Raw genomic sequence first — 20,617 nt, 5'->3', positions numbered from 1 at the left:
TGTAAATGATTCTGAAATGGGCCATTTTGCTAAATAAATACTTTTTGAGTACTTTAAGTATATTTTGATGCTCATCATTTAAAATAATAATAATCTATATTTTTTACCAGGAACACCAGCATTCCTGCAAGAACTGTTCTACTCTGAATGTTTATTTCTCGAGAACGATGCTCACAACTGCTCAGTTTGAATGGTGACCCAATGCTGGTGAGTGTTATCCCTCCTTACCTTGTCCAGTGCGCTTTTGATACCACATTTAGTTCGTCTGTGCTCCGTGTTATTATGTGACCCTTCACACTGGATGCAGGAGCTACCGTTTTTTTAATTCATAACTTACAATTACATATCTCATTGTGGAAAGAAAAATGCAAAGCCTATCCATGAAATGAAAACAGCAGCCATGCCATCATAATAAATAAACAATAGCATCAATAGGTCAGTGCTAACTTACTAAGGAGCTAAAGCAAATCTCGATGTTCAACCAGAAAAACGTCGCAGGGGTTCGCGGATCGACCAACAGACACGAGCGCTGTGACGTCAGCACCGCCGCTGTGAAACAGCACTGGGGATCAGCGCTCCCCATCCGTTAGCAGCTAGCGGGCTAACTCTGGCTAACGTCAACTATGATCCGTCACCATTATTATCTCATTTCTAAAATAAACAACTGTTTAGAATGACCCGGCTAGCTAACAACAGACTGGGAACATGGGGACTTTTTGGATGCTAACTAGGATCCCAATGGTGCAACGAAGCGAGGTGAGGGTTCAAGAGAGCGTTGCTACCTAACTAACGCTTATCTTTAGTAAATATGCTAGTTAGCCTATTTACAGGACCACCGGAGCCGCCGCATTGGACGCAGTCCCCTAGCTAGAGTAGCTTCCTAACGGCTAATCCTCTCAAACGGCCGATTTGTGGCTATTTATAACCAGCGATTGCCGTTGCGCTAGTCCTGGTTGTGGTTTTCCACTGAGTGGAATAATACTAGCTGCTTTATATTTTCGAGACCATCTAGCACTCGACAGCGTCTTGTATGAGCCTTAAAGACGTGAGATTTATCTAACCGTTGTAGCAGTTTAAATGACATAATCACATGTGTGTCAGGCACAAAACATGTAACAAGCAATGCTTAATCTTTCAATCTTTTGCACGCCCAGCAGCATGCAGCGTGCTGTGATTTTTGAAAAGCTAATAGACCTGCATTTCAAATGTGTTCCCTGTGTTGTAGTGAGGGGCTTGCGTCACTGATGCCAGGTGCAGGCTGTAGCTGAGAGCACTCAGGATGAGTGGGGCTGGAGAGCACACAGACATCCTGTCAGTGGTAGACGTGGTCAGAGACAGATGGAAAGTGGTAAGAGAAATCACAAAATCATGTTTAAAACAAACAAACAATGAAGAGCAATGATTTATCCACAACCACGTGTTGGGGTGACATTTAATATTCCCTTCTTTTCAGGCAAGGAAGATAGGTGGAGGTGGGTTTGGCGAGATCTACGAGGTTTTGGATCAATTGAGCCAAGCCACTGTAGCCTTAAAGGTGGAGTCTGCTCAGCAACCCAAACAGGTGCTGAAGATGGAGGTGGCTGTGCTAAAGAAACTTCAGGGTGAGTCCCTTCCTTGTCAGTGACAGACAATTCCAAGATAATTACTAAGTAACACTGTTTTCTACATAAATTCGTTTAGCCAAGTTGGTAACTACCTCCATCACGATTTATGATGTTATTTGTCAATTTAGTTAGTAGTTGATAGCTGAGCAGTAGCCAAACCTTTAGTATTTACTGTGTAAAAATCTGCTTTTTTCATATTTTTTATATGATATCAGCTGCAGTGGTCTTTGCTTCAATACCCCAGTAGGAAACCCTAGTGTATCAGAGTCACATTGATAACTGATAACTGATCTGACACATTGATAAGACATTCAGTGAATGAAGGAGGTGTATATTTATAAATCAGTGCCCTAACTATTGCTGAAATATCCCAGCAGTGATTTAAATATATCACACAATCAGCGCTTGCAACATACTATATCTCACCTTTGTGTCTGGAACAGTATCAGTAAATACAAATGCTGAGAGAAAATTAACTATAATATATAATATAATACATTTCTGTGACAGGCAAAGACCACGTGTGTCGCTTTGTGGGATGTGGCCGAAATGATCGTTTCAACTATGTGGTGATGGAACTCCAGGTAGGATTTTTTACCAGTCAATGTTAGTCAAGTATTTTGTTCCCAGTCAACACCAACCACTCTGCGTCATATAATTGTAACACGCTGTCCTCTGATTTCCTGTCTTTAGGGGAGGAATCTGGCAGATTTGCGCAGAACCATGACCCGTGGCACCTTCTCCGTCTCCACAACTTTGAGACTTGGCAAGCAGATTCTAGAAGCCATTGAAAGCATCCACTCTGTAGGATTCCTGCACCGAGACATTAAACCTGTAAGTTGACCTAAAACTCTTGTTGGTTTGTAAATTTGTATTTGTATAAGTCAGTTGACCGTTTAACTTGAACTTGCTTGTTTTTTTCTGTGTTGTTAAAATTGTAGTCTAACTTTGCGATGGGACGACTAGCCAGTACCTGCCGATGCTGCTATATGCTTGATTTCGGCTTGGCCCGTCAATTTACCAACTCCAACCAGGAAGTCCGTCCAGTAAGTACTTCCTGAAAGCAATGGTTTGGGTTTTTAATCAGGATGCCACAAGTACTCTTTCAACTCTGGCATGCTGATAAGTGTTATTATAAGAAGGTTTAAAAAAATTAAAAAAAATCTGATACTGTATGGTATAACTTATTCTTAGGGCATTAGAGTCATCCAGGTGATAGGATATCTAGAAACACTAAAGGTGGAGTTACAGATTCTTATCCGGTACAATTTTTGTCAAAGTTAGCAAAAATCTCCCCCCACTGACTCTGCCAGCTGTCTGTTCTTTGTGTCCTCGCCAATGGGGATTAGAGCGTAACGTAAATAACATGGAAGAAGCTATAACTTTGTCAAATTGGTATAAAAACTTCTTTGAGCGTTGAGATAATATGTCACCGACACCAACTTCCACATGACACCTGTGTGACCTTAGTGGCCCCCATGTGACCATCTCAAAAAGTTTGAAATGTCAAAGACTAAAACAGTTAATCCAGTTGCCTTTAACATAGTATTTATAGCTACATCACAAGGATATTTCAGGAACTATAAACAAACGTGTTTTTTGGGGTTTCAGTTTATTTGCATTTTACTATATCTTTATTATATTATATCTCAATTCTCTTTCAGCCTCGTCCTGTAGCAGGCTTCAGAGGGACTGTGCGATATGCTTCAATCAATGCTCATAAGAATAAGGTAAGCATGGACCAAAAACATATTCTGCTATTTTTTATATCGTACCCTTGAAATTACTCATTTGTGAATTCTAATTTGTAGGAAATGGGTCGTCATGACGACCTGTGGTCCCTCTTCTACATGCTGGTTGAATTCATGGTTGGTCAGCTTCCCTGGAGGAAAATCAAAGACAAAGTATGAGCCTATATACTGTATACCAGTCAGTATAAATTAGTAATCCGCAGCAGCTGTATCCATTCAAACTCTTCTTTTTCCCCTCCCTACTCTCAGGAGCAAGTAGGAAATCTAAAAGAGACATATGACCATCGACTCATGCTCAAGCACCTTCCCTCAGAGTTTAGTACTTTCCTGGATCACATCTTGACATTGGACTACTTCACTAAGCCAGACTATCAGGTTGGCTTTCACTTGTTTGGCATATTTTGCACACACTGTTCATACCCCTCCAGCTGTCAAACGCTGACCCCTCTGGTTTCTCTGTGACAGCTCTTAATGTCAGTGTTTGAGAACGCTATGAAGAGCCACAGCGTGCTCGAGAATGACCCTTATGACTGGGAGAAATGTGACTCGGAGGATATGCTGACCAACACTGCCGCAACAAACACTGCTCAGCAGCTCACTCGCCTCACACCGGCGTACTTGGGGTATTTACAGCTCATGAAAGAATGCTCCATCACTATTAACACATAGCTTTTTATTCTGTTAATTGGTTCCTTGTTGCAGTTTCACTTTAGCTAGTCAAACTTCCTTCATACTCTGTTGGATATGTGTTGAAATATATAGCCGCAGCTTTTTTTAGACTCAAATCCTGCACAGTCAGGGATCCCTGAGAAAATCGCTGCTCTAAATTGTGCTGTTGAGCTGAGCTGCAGGGTGACCTTCCCTTTCCTCCACAGCATGGCCAATGCTTCAGTGCTGCCAGGCGAGCTGCAGAGGGAGAACACTGAGGATGTCCTGCAAGGGGAGCGCCTCAGCGATGCTGACAACTGCCCCCCCATCCCCACACCGACCACCACCCCTGCTGTGGATGTATGGTCAGAGATGGACCGCAACCGCAACCAGAAACATGTACAGCCAATGATCAGAAAGGTCAGGGCAATTCACTTTTTATTATAAATGTTAATTAGAATGTTACCCATTGCTGAAATATTACTCTTATGTAAACCCGTCTCTTCCTGTGCTTGGAGATGCATAGTTTAGCTGCAGTGCAGTGGATGTCATGCACAAAGCTCTCCCCCAAGACTATATTGACTTTGCCCTGAGATATGAATGGATAAGACCCTGCCAACATCTATCACTACATCTACTCCTTCTAGGCTTGAATAGAAACCCACTAATGACTGCTTGCCTCTCTATTTTAATAAATGGATGTCTTGATACAGCTTCTTTCTGTGGTTACACATGAAATAATACTGTTAATTACCCTTCTTGTCATTCATTCTCCTCAGGTGGTGAGCGAGGATGAACACAGTCAGAATCAGGGGAACCAGAGCCCCAACACCGGCTCCATGCAGAGTTCTCCTAGACGGGTGCGATCAGAGACCATGTTCTTGGAGCGGGCTGCGCCACTACTCCGGAGGATGAGACACAGTCAAAGCTTGGCGTTTGAAAAGAGGCTTGCACCCGAACCCAAGCCCACCATTGAACGCTTCCTTGAGGCCTAGTTAGTACTCCGTACACATGAGATTACAATATATACAGTTGTGAGAGCTTAGGAAAATATATTTTTGGGAAACAGACAGAAACTCACCATAACAATTACAATATCTTGTTTCAGCTTGGGCAAACAGCGCCCGGTCCTTTTTCAAGTTGGGGAGAAATCCATTCCCGAGATGGAACATGGGCAGCATCCGGCCTGCAACGAGCAACACTCTGGAACAGCAACCCCTGACCATGAAGAGGGCGCAGCAAGCAGTGGCTTTGTGGCTGTGAACCTTAGTCCTGTGCCCCAAGAGGGAGACTCTCAGGAGTGGGTGATGCTGGAGCTAGAGCAAGGCATCGGTTATGGAGCTACCAAGCCTCAAGGTGAGGTCCAGCACGAGGACAAGCCTGAGATGCACATGCCCGCCGAGACTGAGAACCAGTCCTCTGAGCCACAGGATGGCCAGCCCACAGCGGTGCCGAGCAGTCCTGTCCTGTCACAGATGTCCATGCCCGGCACTTGGTTACTGGGCCACAGGCGACTGCCGGGAATGCTGGGACAAATGCCCTCTGTTATTATGGGAAGACCCCAGATGGACCAGGTAGGGGTGACCAGACATTTAGGTGTGCATGAACTGAAAGCAGCATTGTGAAATTAAACTAAAGAAATAGATATAGGCTGGAAGTACAACAGTACACAATATGAATATAATAGCTATTAACTCATAAAATCAGCTCAAATGATTGTATAGGTTTTTCTGCTGTTACTAAAAGGTTAGCATTAGGGCTAACTAACATTACCAACCTGTTCTTGTTCTTCCCATTCTGCCACCATAACGTGAATGCAGCATAAGAACAGTGTTGCTTAAGTTTGTGCTTAGTTGCCATGGAAACCAAGATGTCCAAACTTTTCATGGTTTTGAGCACCTCTACAACTTAGATATACTTCGGACTTTAGACATGCTCTAAATGATAATTAATTCATTATTAATTTATAGGCGGGGTGGGGGGGGTGTTACAAAGTTTTTTTTCAAATATTTTAAAGTTTACAACTACCCTCTAACAATCTTAAACTCTTCTCAGTCCTCTAGCTGTGCGCTACATTCCCCTGTACAGGAGAGGAGTGAAGCAATACCGCTAGAACCACCATCTGCTAAATCTGAAAAACTCCCAGAGGAAATCTTCAAAGATGGAGGGAGGTTGGAGTTAACTCCAGTGCCAAGTTCAGCCAAAGGCCCCAGTGCTCATCTGACAAACGACAGAGACCCAGAGAGTGATTCTGGTCTGCCGGATCGCTCCTCCGAGCCGAATCAGCAGCCTCAAGCTGACACAGCAGGGTGCGCTGTGGAGAGCACCGTCACCGTCTCGTCCTCTCCCCCGCCAGCTCTGCTCAGGAGAAGAGACTCTCCCTTGTCCCCAAGATTGAGTCGCATCCCAGTACGAGAACCCAGCAACCCCCTGGACTCTCCGAGCCGGGACCTCCACTTGGAGAGGCGTCATCGCTGGAGCAGTCCAGTCCCCGGCTCCCCCACCCACTCACCCTCTCCATCTTTGTCCTGTGACAACCTTCCTTGCGCTTTGCCAAGAGACAGGCTCTTCTCAGAGCGAGGCTCCAGGTCCGATTGTGTAGGAGAAGACCCTCTCTCTCTGTCCTCCTCATCAGGTAGTAAAAGTAAGATTCCACGTCCTGTGAGCACCGCCTTCATGTCCGAGCAACTCACCAGCAGGTTTCTGCCTCGACCACCTCCTGGGAAACCACCCATCCGCCCGTGTGTGGACAACAGGTATGAACTATATATTTTTTGCTAAACATTATGGTTAATAATTTAAATCCTGATTTAGAATGTAAATGGGATTTTCACTTCCGTAATGTCACTGTTGACCTCTATAGCCTTTTTCCATTTTTACAATGTGCAACTACACTCTGATTTTATGCTGTACACGTTGCTAATAGTTTTCCATCACCAGGGCAAAGTAATAGGAGTAGTAACCTTGGTGAGGAGCCTGTCACCTGAAACACCTCCATCTTGTTCTACATCTTCCTGCAATATTTACAACTGATCGGCTGTCATCAAATGCCGTTGTCTTGTTTTGCTGACGCATTTTTGATGAAAGGTCCTTGTCGCACTTCTGCTTCACAATAAAAACCACCACATGTATTAGCAGTTGAATTCTTTTAATGTGATGTTTAATTAGCAGCTGTAGGAAATGTTCAGTTTGTATAAGCAGTAGCTCTGGTACGGTGTTAGAAGACTGCAAAGTAAACAGTGAGGCTGTCATTAATGAGATTAAGTTCCAAACAAACAGTAATGCACCTTGTGCACAGGTAGGCCATCTGAATCCATTGTGGGAAAGGTGGACTACGGCCCTATTTAGGAAATTGATTAGAGAGTTATTTACAGCATGTAAATACAATAAATATTCAATATTTTAACTTCTCTTCACGGAAACATCTGAGGATGAGGAATCATACATAAGGCATTGTAATCATATTGTCTTGTGTTCATTTCTCCAGACGACGGCGGTTAAGAGTGCGTGCCAGTAGCACTAGTGACGCAGATTTTCTGGCCAGTCTGACTCAGCTGATGCAGGACCGAAGCGGGATGCTCTTCAGCCCTCCTCCGCGCCCTCGCAGCTCCTCCTCCTCCCTCCAGCGCTCGCTAAGCTCCTCCCCCTCACGCCAGGAACTCCGGGATGGCGGGGCACTGCAGGGACGCAGCCGCTCTCCATCTAGCTTCTCCAGCTCCCCTCCCCCTCGGCACCCTCACCCACATGACAGGTTCGGAGGGCAGGGTCAGTGGGGCCACAGCTCCAGGGGAAGGGGTCTCATCCACGAGAGTAAAGGCTCCGGCAAAGTGAGTCGATGACTGTATTTGACACACAAGTGACTGATCCGGATAGTGCAACTGTAGCGAGAGGCTGTTTCACATCCAGTGGCTGATAGCATGTGTAAATACGGTATTTACTCAAGGGAATGTACTGTATGTAATGTAAAATGTATAAATTGTATTTATTTATTTATTCATTCATTTGTTGGATGTGTCTCTCAAAATACTTGACAATGTGGCTTGATACCTGCAGTTGAAACAAAAAGGTTGAGAAAACCTTAAGATTGCCAACTCTTACCTCTCATTTTAACTCTTCTCTTAACTCTCCATATAGGCCTAAGATGAGACCAAAAAGATAATGTTTAATGTCCGAAGGATGTAAAAATGATGCTAATTGTAGATATGCACCATGAGGACATAATGAACACTAATAGGAACCATGTAATCACATTAAGAACACTAAAAGTAAATACCACCTCACGTAGTATACCAAAATCAACATTCATGTATAGAACCAGGGCATGCAGCCCCATGTTGACCTCACTCCTGTAAAACGGCTAGATTAATTAATGTATTTTATACAAATTGTTCATTTGGCATATCACAGTGTAGTAGTCTGCTTTTACTTTGCTAAAAAATATTTGTCCTGCAAAACGCATCTGCATATTAGAATGTACATGTAAGTGCACTCATACCTAAGTATTGTAAAAGTGCATGAGTATCATTGCAAATGATTTTTTTAAATTCATTGGTAAAATCCGCTAAGACATCTGTACTTTTGTTGAACTGCTTCTAATTAATATACATTATAATGTAGACCAGCAATGATGTGCAATTTTATTTCTTACATCAAGTAGATGATAAAGTAAAAAAACTGATACAAATTGAACCTGTTTATCATGTCTGATTGTTGCATTTTGTTTTATCACAATTTAAAATACATATTAAATAAGTAAATTCAATAAATGCCAGATCTTAAAAATGTTACTTTGTGGCTAAACCTGCTGCAGTTTTTGTTTTAAAGGGGCAGTTTGCCTAAATTTGCTCCCTATTTCCTTTTTCACTCGTAGAGGTTTTGCAGATTGTTTTGGTTTTATTTGCCTGAGAGTTAATGTCCCTCAGGCAAATAAATATATATATAAAATTATGTCTGTCTCTGAGATTTCTGCCACAACCTCAATACAATTGAATGGAATTTGTTTTGTGACACTCCCAGCACTGGAAACGGCAGCAACAGTGCCCCAGTTATTCTGGATAATCCACAGTGATTGATTCTTATTAGAACTAGTGTCTACGGGAATAGTCCCAATCTTAGCAGAACTGTCACTGATCAGATAAATGGGAAAAGACAGTCAAAGTAGACAGCTAAATCTTGACTGAACACATTTATGAAATGAAGTGTTTTTGTAATTTTCAAGTTGTGATTAAGTTAAGATGTGTAGATTCTGCCATTGCGTCCTTTATAGATGATATCATTAGCTCATTCATTTTAAAAGAGGAACAGAACAGCGATCAAGGCATTTCTTGATCGGAAATATGTTTTAGCCATCTTTCCAACGGGATTTGGCAAAAACTCAACATAGGTCACATACTCTGTTGCTCTGATTGGTTTTAGGTCTATCCAATTGAGTGTAGAGGAATTTTCTTTCCTGGTTCGGTTGAAACACCCCCCCATAATTGCGGCCAACGGAGCAGTATCAGAATCATTTTCTGACTAGAATCTGAGTATAACATCAGGCCAACACTGTCCCCACTCTGAAAACATTTCTTTCCCCAAAACATCAACTAAGGTGTGTCTGTTTATGTAGATAAGGAAGGGGCTGTAATGACTCTTGATTGCAACGCAACAAACGGCCAGATGTTGGAACTTTAACAAGCAACTTAATTAACAAAACCAATCTCACTTCTATTCTGGAGCTTTCGAGTCAGCTTGACCAGCTGTCATGGAAATATTTGAAATTTGTTCTGACCACTTAAAAGAACTTCTTGTCTAGGTTAGTGTACATATGTTTATTTATTTTTTTTTTAACTGCCATTTCTAAAGTCAGAAATTAAGTTTCAATCTCAAGCAACTTCACAAATGGTTCATAACTGTGAAGATTGGATTTTATCTTTCCCAAGCTTCAGGTTTAAAACACTGCAGTTTGGTGGCAATGAGACATATTATTCAGGGGCAAGCTTTTGGCAAAAATAAATAACTTTGAACCATTTAGTCATATACATTATTTTCATCCTAACATTTGAAATAAACAAATTATAGCATTTTTTGGATAAAAACAAAGCTGATTTATTTCTATAGCTGCACGGTAAACTCCCTTATTTTGTCATACTAGCTTTTTTTTGCCATTCCGACTTTGCAAAATCAGAAATGATGTGTTGGGCAGTAAAATGCAGATGGTGATAAAATGTAAAAAATATTTATTTACAGTACATCGTAAATTCAAATACAGAATAGTTGTTGTCATGTAGGAAAATATTAAGTTATATGTCCTGCTCAACTGATATCAGCATACAGTAGTTTATAAACAGCCAAAGACTTAAAATACGGTGTACTTAAAATGAAAATGTGCATACAATTTTGAATGCATGATAAAAAAAAAAGATTGGAACCCTGATGAGGGCAGCCAGCAACACGTCCGTGGTTGTGACACTATCTAAAAAGTGACCTGCAGGTGTAAGGTCTAGAAGAGAGGCGCAGACTGTCTGGGGTCATCTGGTAACACACTGATGGAGTCCTCTGCCTTTCCACACAGCATGCAGAGCATGGTGTACTCCTGGACCGCACAAAACAGACTTAATATAAATAGTTTAAGACTATACAGTGGCAACAACTAACCCTTATTTCTGTTAAATTAGTAGGTTAGGTTTCTTTGGGAGTACCAGAAGGTAAATGTGTTACTTTGTAAAAGTATAGCAGTCTAAGTAAAAAAACTACCACCCTCAACATCATCATCAAACATCAGAACAGACAAACAAACTTCAATACAATACAGCAGACCAAACTGGGATATAAAACAGCTTATAAGTGCTCCTTCTCCTTTCTCCCACAGGAGCCTGAAGTCTATGATACAATGTATAACAGGTTTGGCCCTATTACGCATTTAAAGGTCAATAAACCAGTGTAGAGATGCCTTACCTGGTATTCATCAACAACAGAGAAAGTGTATTCATGCCTGGCGATGACATGGTCACAATTTTTGCAAACATCTGGAAGGATAAATGGACATTAGTGGATTATTGTTAAACATGCTTGGTAGCGTTTCTTACAAGGTTGGGATTATTAACACTAGTAGCTGCTAACTTTTGGTGAATTATGAAAGATTCTGGTACTTTTTGCTTTTTTAACAAGACCTTCTAAAGAAATATGCTATATAGCCAAATCCATTCAGACACCTTAATATGCTGCTATAACTGCCTCCACCCTTCTTCAAAGGCTTTCCACATGATTTCGGAACTTGGCTGCAGGGATTTGGTCCCATTGAGCCACAAGAGCATTAGTGAGGTCGGTGACTGATGTTGGGGGATATGTCCTGGCTCACAGCTGATATTCCAGTTCACCCTAAAGGTATAGAAATGGGGATGAGGTCAGAGCTGTGTGCAAGCCAGTCAAATTCTTCCACCCCAATTGGGAAAACATTTCTTTATGGAATGTGGCATGTTGAAACAGGAAAAACATCTTCCCCAAAATGGGTTGCCACAACGTTGGAAGCACCCTATTCCCTAGATATAGCACTGCATGCTGCAGCATTAGGATTTACCTTGGAGGACACAAAGGGACTTTTAAAAAAAAAAACAGTGCACAAATGACTGAAGGTTTTTAGGAACTGGTTGGTAAAAATGTGTCAGGAGCTCAAGAAAATGACTAACGGTCGTATGTTACGATCTCCTCTCCATCATCATCCTCTGTGGCTTTATTGCTGATCAGCACAAAGTCCCTCTGATGGCAGTTGGCACAGCCCTGGTAGTTCATCAGGTAAGAGCCATTCTCCAAACAAGTGTTCCCCTGGGCAGGAAATCACAAGAACAGCATCACATGAAACTCTTTTTGCTTTCATCCTGAATTTCTTTTTGCTTTCACCCTGAATTGTAACGTTTTACTTGAGCAGGACATCATCGCTTCAGGTGGTTGATTCACCTAACTTAGCTAAATAATTAATCTATCAGGTAACAATAGTATCAGTATCAATACATTTAGCGTAAATTAGCTTGTGTTTGTCAGACTTACCCGGTCTGGGTATTCTTTTTGTACACAGCCGTTGCACATTTTAACTTGAATAATTTTTCAATAGTCAGTTGGCGACAAAACAATATAAACTGCCAGATACGGTTTGTACAGAGTATTTAGAGAAGAGGAAAAGAGACGCCCAAACCCCAACTCAGTGTGATTTCCTGTATCTCTGTCACGTGGGTTTCGCCCATGGATGTATGCCACGCCTCTTTAGGAGACGACAAGGCTTGTGAACACATTTGACCGATCCCCCCCAAAAAAGTAAAGTCAGGAAAAAATTAACTTTGTTCGAAACCATAGACCGTTAATATTAATTATATAATATATATACAGTCTATGTTCGAAACCTGTTTCTGTCTCAGCAACAGGCTCTCGCGACACCTGGCAACACGTATACTAAAGTCATTCGCGAATTGCTATGCTAAATAGAAATTGTAGCTGTGTAAATAGCTGATGTCAGCAAAATAAATATAAATTAAGTATGTTATTACACAATAGTACACAACGTTTCATCTATTCACAACGTTCTGTAGTGCTGCTCATAGAAAATCTTTGAAACTGCTTCTTTTTACATCCGGTAAATATGTAGTATTTGTAATATGTAGCTCCAGTCTATGTCGTTTTTGGCAAAACTCCTCTTCTACGTGTAACGCTGGTCCCATGTGGCTCATTAGAGCGTAAAAATATCTCATATAACGTATGACGGTCTATGCTCTTATCCCATATTTTAAACACTTGAAGGTAGATCGAGAAGGACACCACCGCCAAACTTCCGGTGTCATTTTTAGCTAACGATTGGCCAGCGGAAACATGACGTAATTTACGTAAGCAAACATGGCGTCTTAGCTGCAGTTGAGTTTTGTTACCATGTGAAATTTGTCTGGTAATATTCATATTGCTACTTAACATCTTGTCATTAACAATTTACCTAAATGCCGTTAACATGCCCACCAGCTTGTGTGCATTGTAACGCGGGGAGCGTTGATCTATTTAGTCCACCTCTAACGTGAACGCTGGCTAGTTCTAACTTGACAACCACGTTGTGCTACTGTGAACATTAACGTTATAAGTTTAGACTCGACGATTGCAGTGTAACGTTAGAATGGGTTGTTAACTGTGCCCAGCAGTCACCTAATAGCCTACCGATTTGACGTAAATACCACGTATATCTCACGTAATATTTTATGGGCTACACTCTTTATTCTGCGATGATAGTATTACAGTGAGACACTGCAGTTGGGCTTTATTCACCCCATATGTAGTGCTACTGCATAGCTATAGGTTAAGTTATACCCTGTTCTTGTTTCACCTCTCCAGAAATGGCACATGTTCAAACCCCACCTGGCAAGGTGGGCAAAACGCCTGGGAAGAAGAAGTCCAGCCACCCACGGTTCTCCCAGAAGGCCATCAAAAACTACTGTGTTTTGTGTCGCAGGTCTTATTTGAAAATTGTAAGTGGCTCCAACTTGACCAAGACATTTAAATGATTAACTGTGCTGGCTAGTATGCCCCCCAACCTACAGACATTCTAAATGATGTATACTTTGGACATATTTTCTCTTAACTACAGGAAGCACTCGAGCATGTGCATGGTATGCTGCATCACAGAGAGCTGGAGACAGTGCTGGGCAAGTGAGTGATATTTGTCAGAAATACAAATGTGTAACTGTTCTCTTTTAAGCAATTATTGTTCACAATATTTGCAAAATACACCAGCAAACATACATAATGCCCTTCCTAAGACACTTTGGTTGGAGGCATAGTATGAAAAACGATGGCAGCTTATGCAAAGCATGTCAAGGTTGGAGTATTCCCCTCAGCTGGGTATTGAATCTCCAAAACGTTGTTGTGCCACCTCACGTGTTCATAGCTCAAAGAGTACCAATTTTATTAAGACTTAAGAGTTAAGTTTAGAGATTTGTTTGCTATTGTACTAAAAGTCAGGTGTTGTGTGAACAAAATCAAATGATAACCTAGCCCCAGAGTCTTTTCCTGCCTTACTGAGATAACATAATCCTAACATGCATTAACTCAGACATCTACTTATAACTGACAAAATGTTGTTGTGTTTTTCCATTGACAGGGATTCATTTCATGACTGCCAGGCGTGTAAAGCATCTTCCATGGGCTTAAATCAGTATGCTGAGCACATTACCACTGCGCAACACAAAGCCGAGTTGAAGAGTTTGATTGCTAAAAATATAAAGCCCATCTCTCTGTGTAAGACTCTGAGCAAAGAGACCATGGACCACATCTTGAAGAGAAACAAGACACTAAAAAAAGAGGAGTAATAATTTCACCTGTTTATCTGTTTGCATATTTATACTCTCTATGTTGTAATATGTTTGACTAACTCTGGATTTGGTTTCTATTAAAGGAAGAAAGTAAAGTGCAAGGAAAAAAAGAAACAGAAGCAAGTAGCTGGTCAGCAGCGTGCAAACATGCAACAAGGAGCCAGCCATAAAAACAATTCCAAACAAGTGAAGATGAGGAGACTGCAAGAGAAAACCTACCAGCAAGGAGGAAACAATGCTGTTGTTCAGAACAAAGAGAATAAAGTGTCCAGTCTGCAAAGGCCTCTTCACCAAAGAGAATCAACTCTGCAGAATCAAAGTGGAAGATTGCCTTGTTTGTCAAGGGAGCCTGCAGGTCATTCCCCTCATGTTCGAGACCAGTTCACCCAATCAGCTCAGCAGCTAAGGTATGATGAAAACTTTTCGGTCAAAATTGAGACCTCCCAAACAGGCAGACTTGTTAGAAGACCAGACAACAAGCCAGGAAGAAAACCCATCAGCCAGATAGGCTATTACAACCAGAAATACGATGGAGACTTTACCAGTGATCACCTTCCTCATAATGGAGCCATCATCTTTGTTCATGACCAGAATGAGAGTACGGGATCTACTCAGCCAGCACGAGAATGTTCAGCTCAACCGGATCCAGCAAACGGATCCGCCAACGCAGCTCCCATACGGGACGTCGATGTCAGTGCAATGCTACGGCAAATCAGGAGAGCACTGGGCGTGAGGGAGCCTTGCAGAGCTGACCGTGAAGCCCGGAAGCAGAACAGTGATGTAGGCGTCCGGGTGGCTGATCACAGCACCACTCAACAAGCTGGAGCTGAGAAAGAGCAGCGGACAGGTGGCTCCTTTAGGAACGATGTCATCAGTGCTACACTTCACATCACCTCTCCTGATGCTTCACCTGTGCAATCTTCACAGGTCAACAGCACTGATACCTCCAATGTTGGTAACAAGCAGGCAACATTCAAAGTGACAAAAGGAACAACTCAGCATTGTGAGAAGAGCTCAATGTTTGCAAGTTACTCAAATGGACCATCAAACAGCAGGGAGAGAGAAGCTCAGGGGACCACCGACAGCCAGTGCTCGACCACATCCTCTGAGCCCAACCTGAACGTCACCCAAAAGGTGCGGGTTGCTCACGACTTAGCCAAAGTTCAGGGGGGGGAAGAGGCTGGGCTTAAACCTACCCTGAATAAATTGTTCAGCTCATCAGGGGCCAAGAGTAAGTCAAACTGGAGGATGATATCTGAAGAGACAAAAATGAAAAAGCAGAAAAGTGGCAAAGGAACACCCAGGTAAACCTCTTCTTGTCTTTTCAACTGTATCCGTTTTACCCTTTGTTTGCCATAAGTTACAGTGTTTTTTTTTTGTATTAATTCTGTGTGTGACAGGTTTGGAATTCAGTTTGTGAACCCTCTGTCTGACCAAGAAAGCTCAACACAAGCAAGGGACAATGACATAAGTCTGTCAGAAGGCTTTCACTGGGAGTCGTTCCCAAACAGTCCTTCAGGTGCACACTGGACCAATCTACCTCCTCTGCCCCAGCATACAACAAATAATGACTCTCATCCAGAAACACAGTCAGCTTCTCAGCTGCAGGAGCCTTTGGAGCAGCCTGGTGCAGCACTGGAAGGCTGCAGCAGTAAGACAGTCAAAGCTCTCTCTGTGAAGGTGGAGCTGAACTTGAAGGATGAGAATGGAGATTTAAGAGCCAACAGTAGTGCCAGCAAGAGGAAACACAACATGGTGAGTATTATACAGTGTTAAGTGTTGGGCACAGCTGTAACATCTTGGTGATACACGTTTTTTGTATGAATTGGAAATTAAATTGTTGTGTGTTCTTACAGAATGATGACATTTCTGATAAGGAGCCAAGTGGGAAAAAGAAAAAAACAAAGTCAAACAAAGGTGATTCTGATATATTGAGTGCTTTTATTTAGGATTTCCATAATGTGTAATTCTAACATGCAGTGACAAGTGTATCATGTGTTTCAAGTGAAAATATATGTACACTAACATGTAGGTAAAAGTCTATTGGAAATGGCATAAATTAAAAAAGAGAGCTGACACACCAAAAATATATTTGTAGGACGTTTTGATCCCATTTTGGTCATCAGATTACAATTAAAAAAGTCATCCAATAAATTGCAGTGTGTGTATATGTTTTTCTTGTTTTCCTACCGAACAGACCAGAGCCAAATGGACCAGCTCTTGGCAGTGTCTCTGAGAGAGGATGAGCTGAGTCACTCATTGCAGGATCTGGACAAGTCTCTGGTCCAGGCTCGCAATGCCCTGCAGGCTGCCTACACAGAAGTCCAAAGACTCCTTCTATTGAGACAGCAGGTAACACCACTAATGGACACAGACATTCTTTTTTTTATTTTTTTTATATATAACCTTTTCCTCAGTCTTTTCATGGTTTACATTAAATTGTTATTTCTGCTGTTATAGTTCACTGCTGAGGTCAACAGTCTGAGATCCCAGCGCATTGAAATCCTGCAAGGGATGCAAGGTACAGTAAATTTACCCTTTGCTTTAAATGGCTTCATACGCAAAAAGTAGTTTACATTTTTCTTAATCTCTTTTAGGAGGGTACACAGGTGCATCTAATGTAGCCGAGAAAGCGACCTTTTCATCAGCAGGGGCCAATGCTAGCGTGCAGCCAAGACTCTCTCCCCTTCCTTCCTTTAGTGCTTTCCCAACCTTCTACAGCCAGCAACAATCTCCCACAAACCCAGCATCTTCCATTAGCCCCCTTGCCCTGCCAGCCATGCCAGTTAAGCAAGAAATAGTCCAACTAACCCCAGCTGGACAGGCCAGTCCATTTCCCATAACATTGTCCTGTAACCCCGATATACTTCAAGTACCTGCAAACCAACCATTGCTTCCTTCCCTGCTGCATCAGTCACCACACTTAGCTGCTCATACAACTGCTGTTACCCCTCTCAATCAACTCAAAACAGAGTGCTCCACATCAGCAAATACAAATAATTTGCCCGAATCATCTGCCGGGCAACAGACAGTGAGGATGTCAGCTGACAGTGATTCTGAGGAAGAGATGGGAGGAAATCTCTGCATAGAACAAGTTAAAGAAAAAGAGCCAGTAGCAGAGAAGCCAGTCTCCACTTTTGACCCCAAAAGAGGTCAAAATGCATCTGCTGCAGCACCGGACGACGATGGAGGGAACGAGAGCGACGCCTCCGTCAAAATGGTGGAGCCCTCCGGCCTGGTGGTCATCGACATCGATGAATCGGACAGTGAAGCCGCACCAAATGTTCCAGTCCACCAAGAGCCTCCTGAGAAGTCAGTCAGTGTGGAGTTCAGTTCATTAAGCACACAGACGTCTCAGCAAAATTACACCGAGAGGTGAGATAACATTTGGTTTAGAATCTCAAACATTACAAGCATTGCTTCACATGTGAAGTGTGACCGACTTTTTACTCTTGACCACTCAGAAAAGTTGAGGCCAAGTTTGTGCCAGTTGACGCAGTCGAGGATGAGGAGCCGTCCGTGGGATCTTTTTTCAATCACACGGGCCCCGTCCACGGCCTCCATGTTCACGAGGGTCGGTTGTACACGTGTTCAGGGGACAACACAGCCCGGGCCTACAGTCTGATGGTATGTTGCTCACGGTTTACAATGAATACCCACTTTGGTCCAACTTTGTCCCTGCTGACAACTGGATCCTTCCTCAGACAATAAGCAGATGTAATAAGGACTGTTCTGCTTTTTTACAATGCGTTAAATTACAAATCATTTTTTCATCAAAAAAAGAAACTCTACTCACTTCAGTTGAACATTTATCCTGAATTTTATCATATGTACAATTTTATCATTTTAAAATACCAAGCAGCAAAGAAAAAAAAAAAAGTAAAAAAAAATGTGTCTGTGTATCCAGACCAGGGAGTGCCAAGCAGTCTTTGAGGGTCACACAAACAAAGTCAACTGTCTTCTGGTGTCGTCCCTTCCAAACGTGCCGTCACGCCTCTACACCGGATCCAGTGACCAGACTATTCGCTGTTTCAGCATAAAGGTACAAAAAGTCTCAGGTAGCCATGTTCTGATTTGTATCTGGCGTTGCAACCCTTCTAAGAACTGGGTTCCCACTAGTTTACAGTTAATGGTTGAGTTGCTAATGGGGTTTTCAATCATCATGCTTTAAATTACATACCCACTTCTGTAAGCTTAGTACTGCCTCCTATCTTCTGTTTTGCATTTTTCAATGTCTTAATTTCTTTTCCTCTAGACCACAAAGTGTCTGGAGCAAATCTCGCTGTCAGACAGAGTGTTGTGTTTGCACATTGCCTGGAACATCCTGTATGCAGGACTCGCCAATGGTGCAGTGGCTAGCTATGAGTTAAAGGTGAGCAAAAATCATTTTTAACACAGAGGAAGTAACTTGTGATTTCAGTACCATGACCAGTTGGTATTTAATATGCTTGGACATCATAAAGCACTCATATGCTGTAACTTGAGTTAACCAACCATCTCAACCTGGGTTTAGTTTAGTTAGCACGGAAATCCAGACCCAAATCTGAAAGATTAAGGGTCTGGCATCGAGTAATGAAAGGCGCCCATCTCGAGGGGCAGCACCAAGTCAGATTCTATGAGATTATGTTTTGTACCTGTGTTTACCTGTAACCAGAGTATTTGAATGAGCAGGCTGAATTAGTTGTTTTCCATATCTGTATTTGTAGCCACTTATTTTGCGGTGTTGTAGGTCTCGCTTTAAACTTTTTGTGTGCCAGAGCTTTGAGAGCAATGTTCCGACAGCGGCTTACAACCAGCAGAACCATTGTCTCAGTGTTACCCTTATCCTTGGTCTGATCTCTGTCGTTAGACTCTGAAGAACTTAGATGTGCTTGAGTGCCACGGCCCGCGAGGCGTGAGCTGTCTGGGTACAGCACAGGAGGGCGCCCGCCGAGTGCTGCTGGTTGGCTCCTACGACAGCACCATCAGTGTACGAGATGCCAAGAGTGGCCTGCTGCTGCGTACGTTGGAGGGTCACACCAAAACTGTACTCTGTATGAAGGTGAGGAGATAAACCAACGTCCGAAACTGTTACACTTCAAACAGATTTTTGTTCAGATCATTGGAAATTCATATGTTTCTCAAACCTCTCCATAGTGACTGAACATGCAATTTGCACATTCCCAAAGATTGATCATCAAAGAGTTATTACTTATGTCAGGTGTACTAAATAACACTTCCTTTGTTGTTTTCAGGTGGTGAATGACCTGGTCTTTAGCGGCTCCAGTGATACATCTGTTCATGCCCATAACATCCACGTAAGTGTTAAAGATTATGTATCGGTATTAGAGTATTTAATCCAAACCATCCCTTTAAGAGAATGTCTGTCTATGTGTGTTTGTTGGTTTGTTTTTCTTTCAACTTCATGCGTTCACTGTCACCGTTACTATTGTTGTCCTTTATTTGCAGACGGGTGAGTTGGTTCGTATCTACAAGGGTCACGATCATGCTGTCACATCAATAGTGATCTTAGGGAAAGTGATGGTGACGGCCTGTCTGGATAAACTGGTCCGAGTCTATGAGCTACAGGTACATTATTTATGACTCCATTTTAATATATGTGGACACCACCATTTGACACTCAGACCTCAGATCAATTGAAGCCAATAATTGCATGTGAATCTCTTTCATTCAGTTCATTCTGCTTCACCATCCATTGCAAAATACTCAAAAAAGTTTGTTTTCCTTTACTGATAACAATAAGAATTCTCATAGTTTCAATTCGCAGTGTTGGAAGTGAGGTACAGTCGGTCAAAAAATGACTTCTGGAAAACTACAGCTATCTAGTGTGTGCTTCGTTTAAATTAAAACATGTATCTGTCTTCTTGTAAATCAGGTGAATCGTCTGTATATTATTCATTAGAATGTTGTATTTGTTTCTTTTCAGTCCCATGACCGCCTGCAGGTGTACGGGGGTCACAGTGACATGGTGATGTGCATGGCCGTACATAAGAGTGTGGTACGTGGACTGAAGCAGGCCCAGCCATGACGTTGAATCTAAGCTTGCATGACAGAGGATCATTTTTGAAAAGATGGGCGGTTGGATATTGTTGAACTATGTGTCTATCATTGTTTATCCCACCCAGATCTATACAGGCTGTTATGATGGCAGTGTTCAAGCTGTGAAGCTCAACTTGATGAAGAACTACCGCTGCTGGGTAACTACTCAACATCTTCTAACATCATTATACAGAAAATGAATGAAGGAAAATCTAATCTAAATCTAATTTTTAGTCAGATGAGAGATATATAT

General features: G+C 42.2%; 3 protein-coding genes across 4 annotated transcripts in view; 2 read left to right on the top strand and 1 right to left on the bottom strand.

The window, feature by feature from the left end:
* Nucleotides 1-494: 494 nt before the first annotated feature.
* On the top strand, nt 495-8,769 carry ttbk2b (tau tubulin kinase 2b). The gene is made up of 15 exons (XM_034900561.1): nt 495-756; nt 1,226-1,348; nt 1,454-1,601; nt 2,115-2,188; nt 2,298-2,438; nt 2,546-2,650; nt 3,269-3,334; nt 3,416-3,508; nt 3,605-3,730; nt 3,821-3,978; nt 4,231-4,423; nt 4,783-4,997; nt 5,112-5,577; nt 6,059-6,759; nt 7,491-8,769. The coding sequence occupies exons 2-15, from the start codon at nt 1,280-1,282 to the stop codon at nt 7,840-7,842; spliced, it is 2,907 nt and encodes a 968-aa protein (XP_034756452.1). The 5' UTR covers nt 495-756; nt 1,226-1,279; the 3' UTR covers nt 7,843-8,769.
* A 1,435-nt stretch (nt 8,770-10,204) lies between these two features.
* churc1 (churchill domain containing 1) lies at nt 10,205-12,242 on the bottom strand. Its single transcript, XM_034900567.1, has 4 exons — nt 12,029-12,242; nt 11,671-11,806; nt 10,940-11,010; nt 10,205-10,577 (listed from the first exon to the last, which is right to left on the bottom strand). Exons 1-4 carry the CDS (start codon nt 12,065-12,067, stop codon nt 10,485-10,487), a joined length of 339 nt encoding a protein of 112 aa, XP_034756458.1. The 5' UTR covers nt 12,068-12,242; the 3' UTR covers nt 10,205-10,484.
* Nucleotides 12,243-12,811: 569 nt separating this feature from the next.
* LOC117961696 (zinc finger protein 106-like) overlaps nt 12,812-20,617 on the top strand; it is an 8,946-nt gene continuing 1,140 nt past the window's right edge. Inside the window, exons 1-18 of one of the 2 annotated variants that reach the window (XM_034900555.1) lie at nt 12,812-12,914; nt 13,349-13,482; nt 13,602-13,663; nt 14,115-14,315; nt 14,409-15,629; nt 15,726-16,080; nt 16,182-16,242; nt 16,523-16,677; nt 16,786-16,846; nt 16,923-17,700; nt 17,790-17,952; nt 18,233-18,367; nt 18,581-18,697; nt 19,175-19,366; nt 19,560-19,622; nt 19,774-19,893; nt 20,252-20,323; nt 20,451-20,522. In XM_034900555.1, coding sequence (XP_034756446.1) covers nt 13,351-13,482; nt 13,602-13,663; nt 14,115-14,315; nt 14,409-15,629; nt 15,726-16,080; nt 16,182-16,242; nt 16,523-16,677; nt 16,786-16,846; nt 16,923-17,700; nt 17,790-17,952; nt 18,233-18,367; nt 18,581-18,697; nt 19,175-19,366; nt 19,560-19,622; nt 19,774-19,893; nt 20,252-20,323; nt 20,451-20,522 — 3,960 coding nt within the window. In that variant the 5' untranslated portion in view covers nt 12,812-12,914; nt 13,349-13,350. Of the gene's footprint in view, nt 12,915-13,348; nt 13,483-13,601; nt 13,664-14,114; nt 14,319-14,408; nt 15,630-15,725; nt 16,081-16,181; nt 16,243-16,522; nt 16,678-16,785; nt 16,847-16,922; nt 17,701-17,789; nt 17,953-18,232; nt 18,368-18,580; nt 18,698-19,174; nt 19,367-19,559; nt 19,623-19,773; nt 19,894-20,251; nt 20,324-20,450; nt 20,523-20,617 lie in introns of both variants that reach the window. The other variant, XM_034900554.1, reaches the window with a different exon arrangement.

Source organism: Etheostoma cragini, chromosome 18 (genome assembly GCF_013103735.1).
Source record: "Etheostoma cragini isolate CJK2018 chromosome 18, CSU_Ecrag_1.0, whole genome shotgun sequence".
NCBI lineage: Eukaryota > Metazoa > Chordata > Actinopteri > Perciformes > Percidae > Etheostoma > Etheostoma cragini.
Note: the sequence above shows the minus strand (reverse complement) of the source record. Positions and strands in the feature narration are given on the sequence as shown.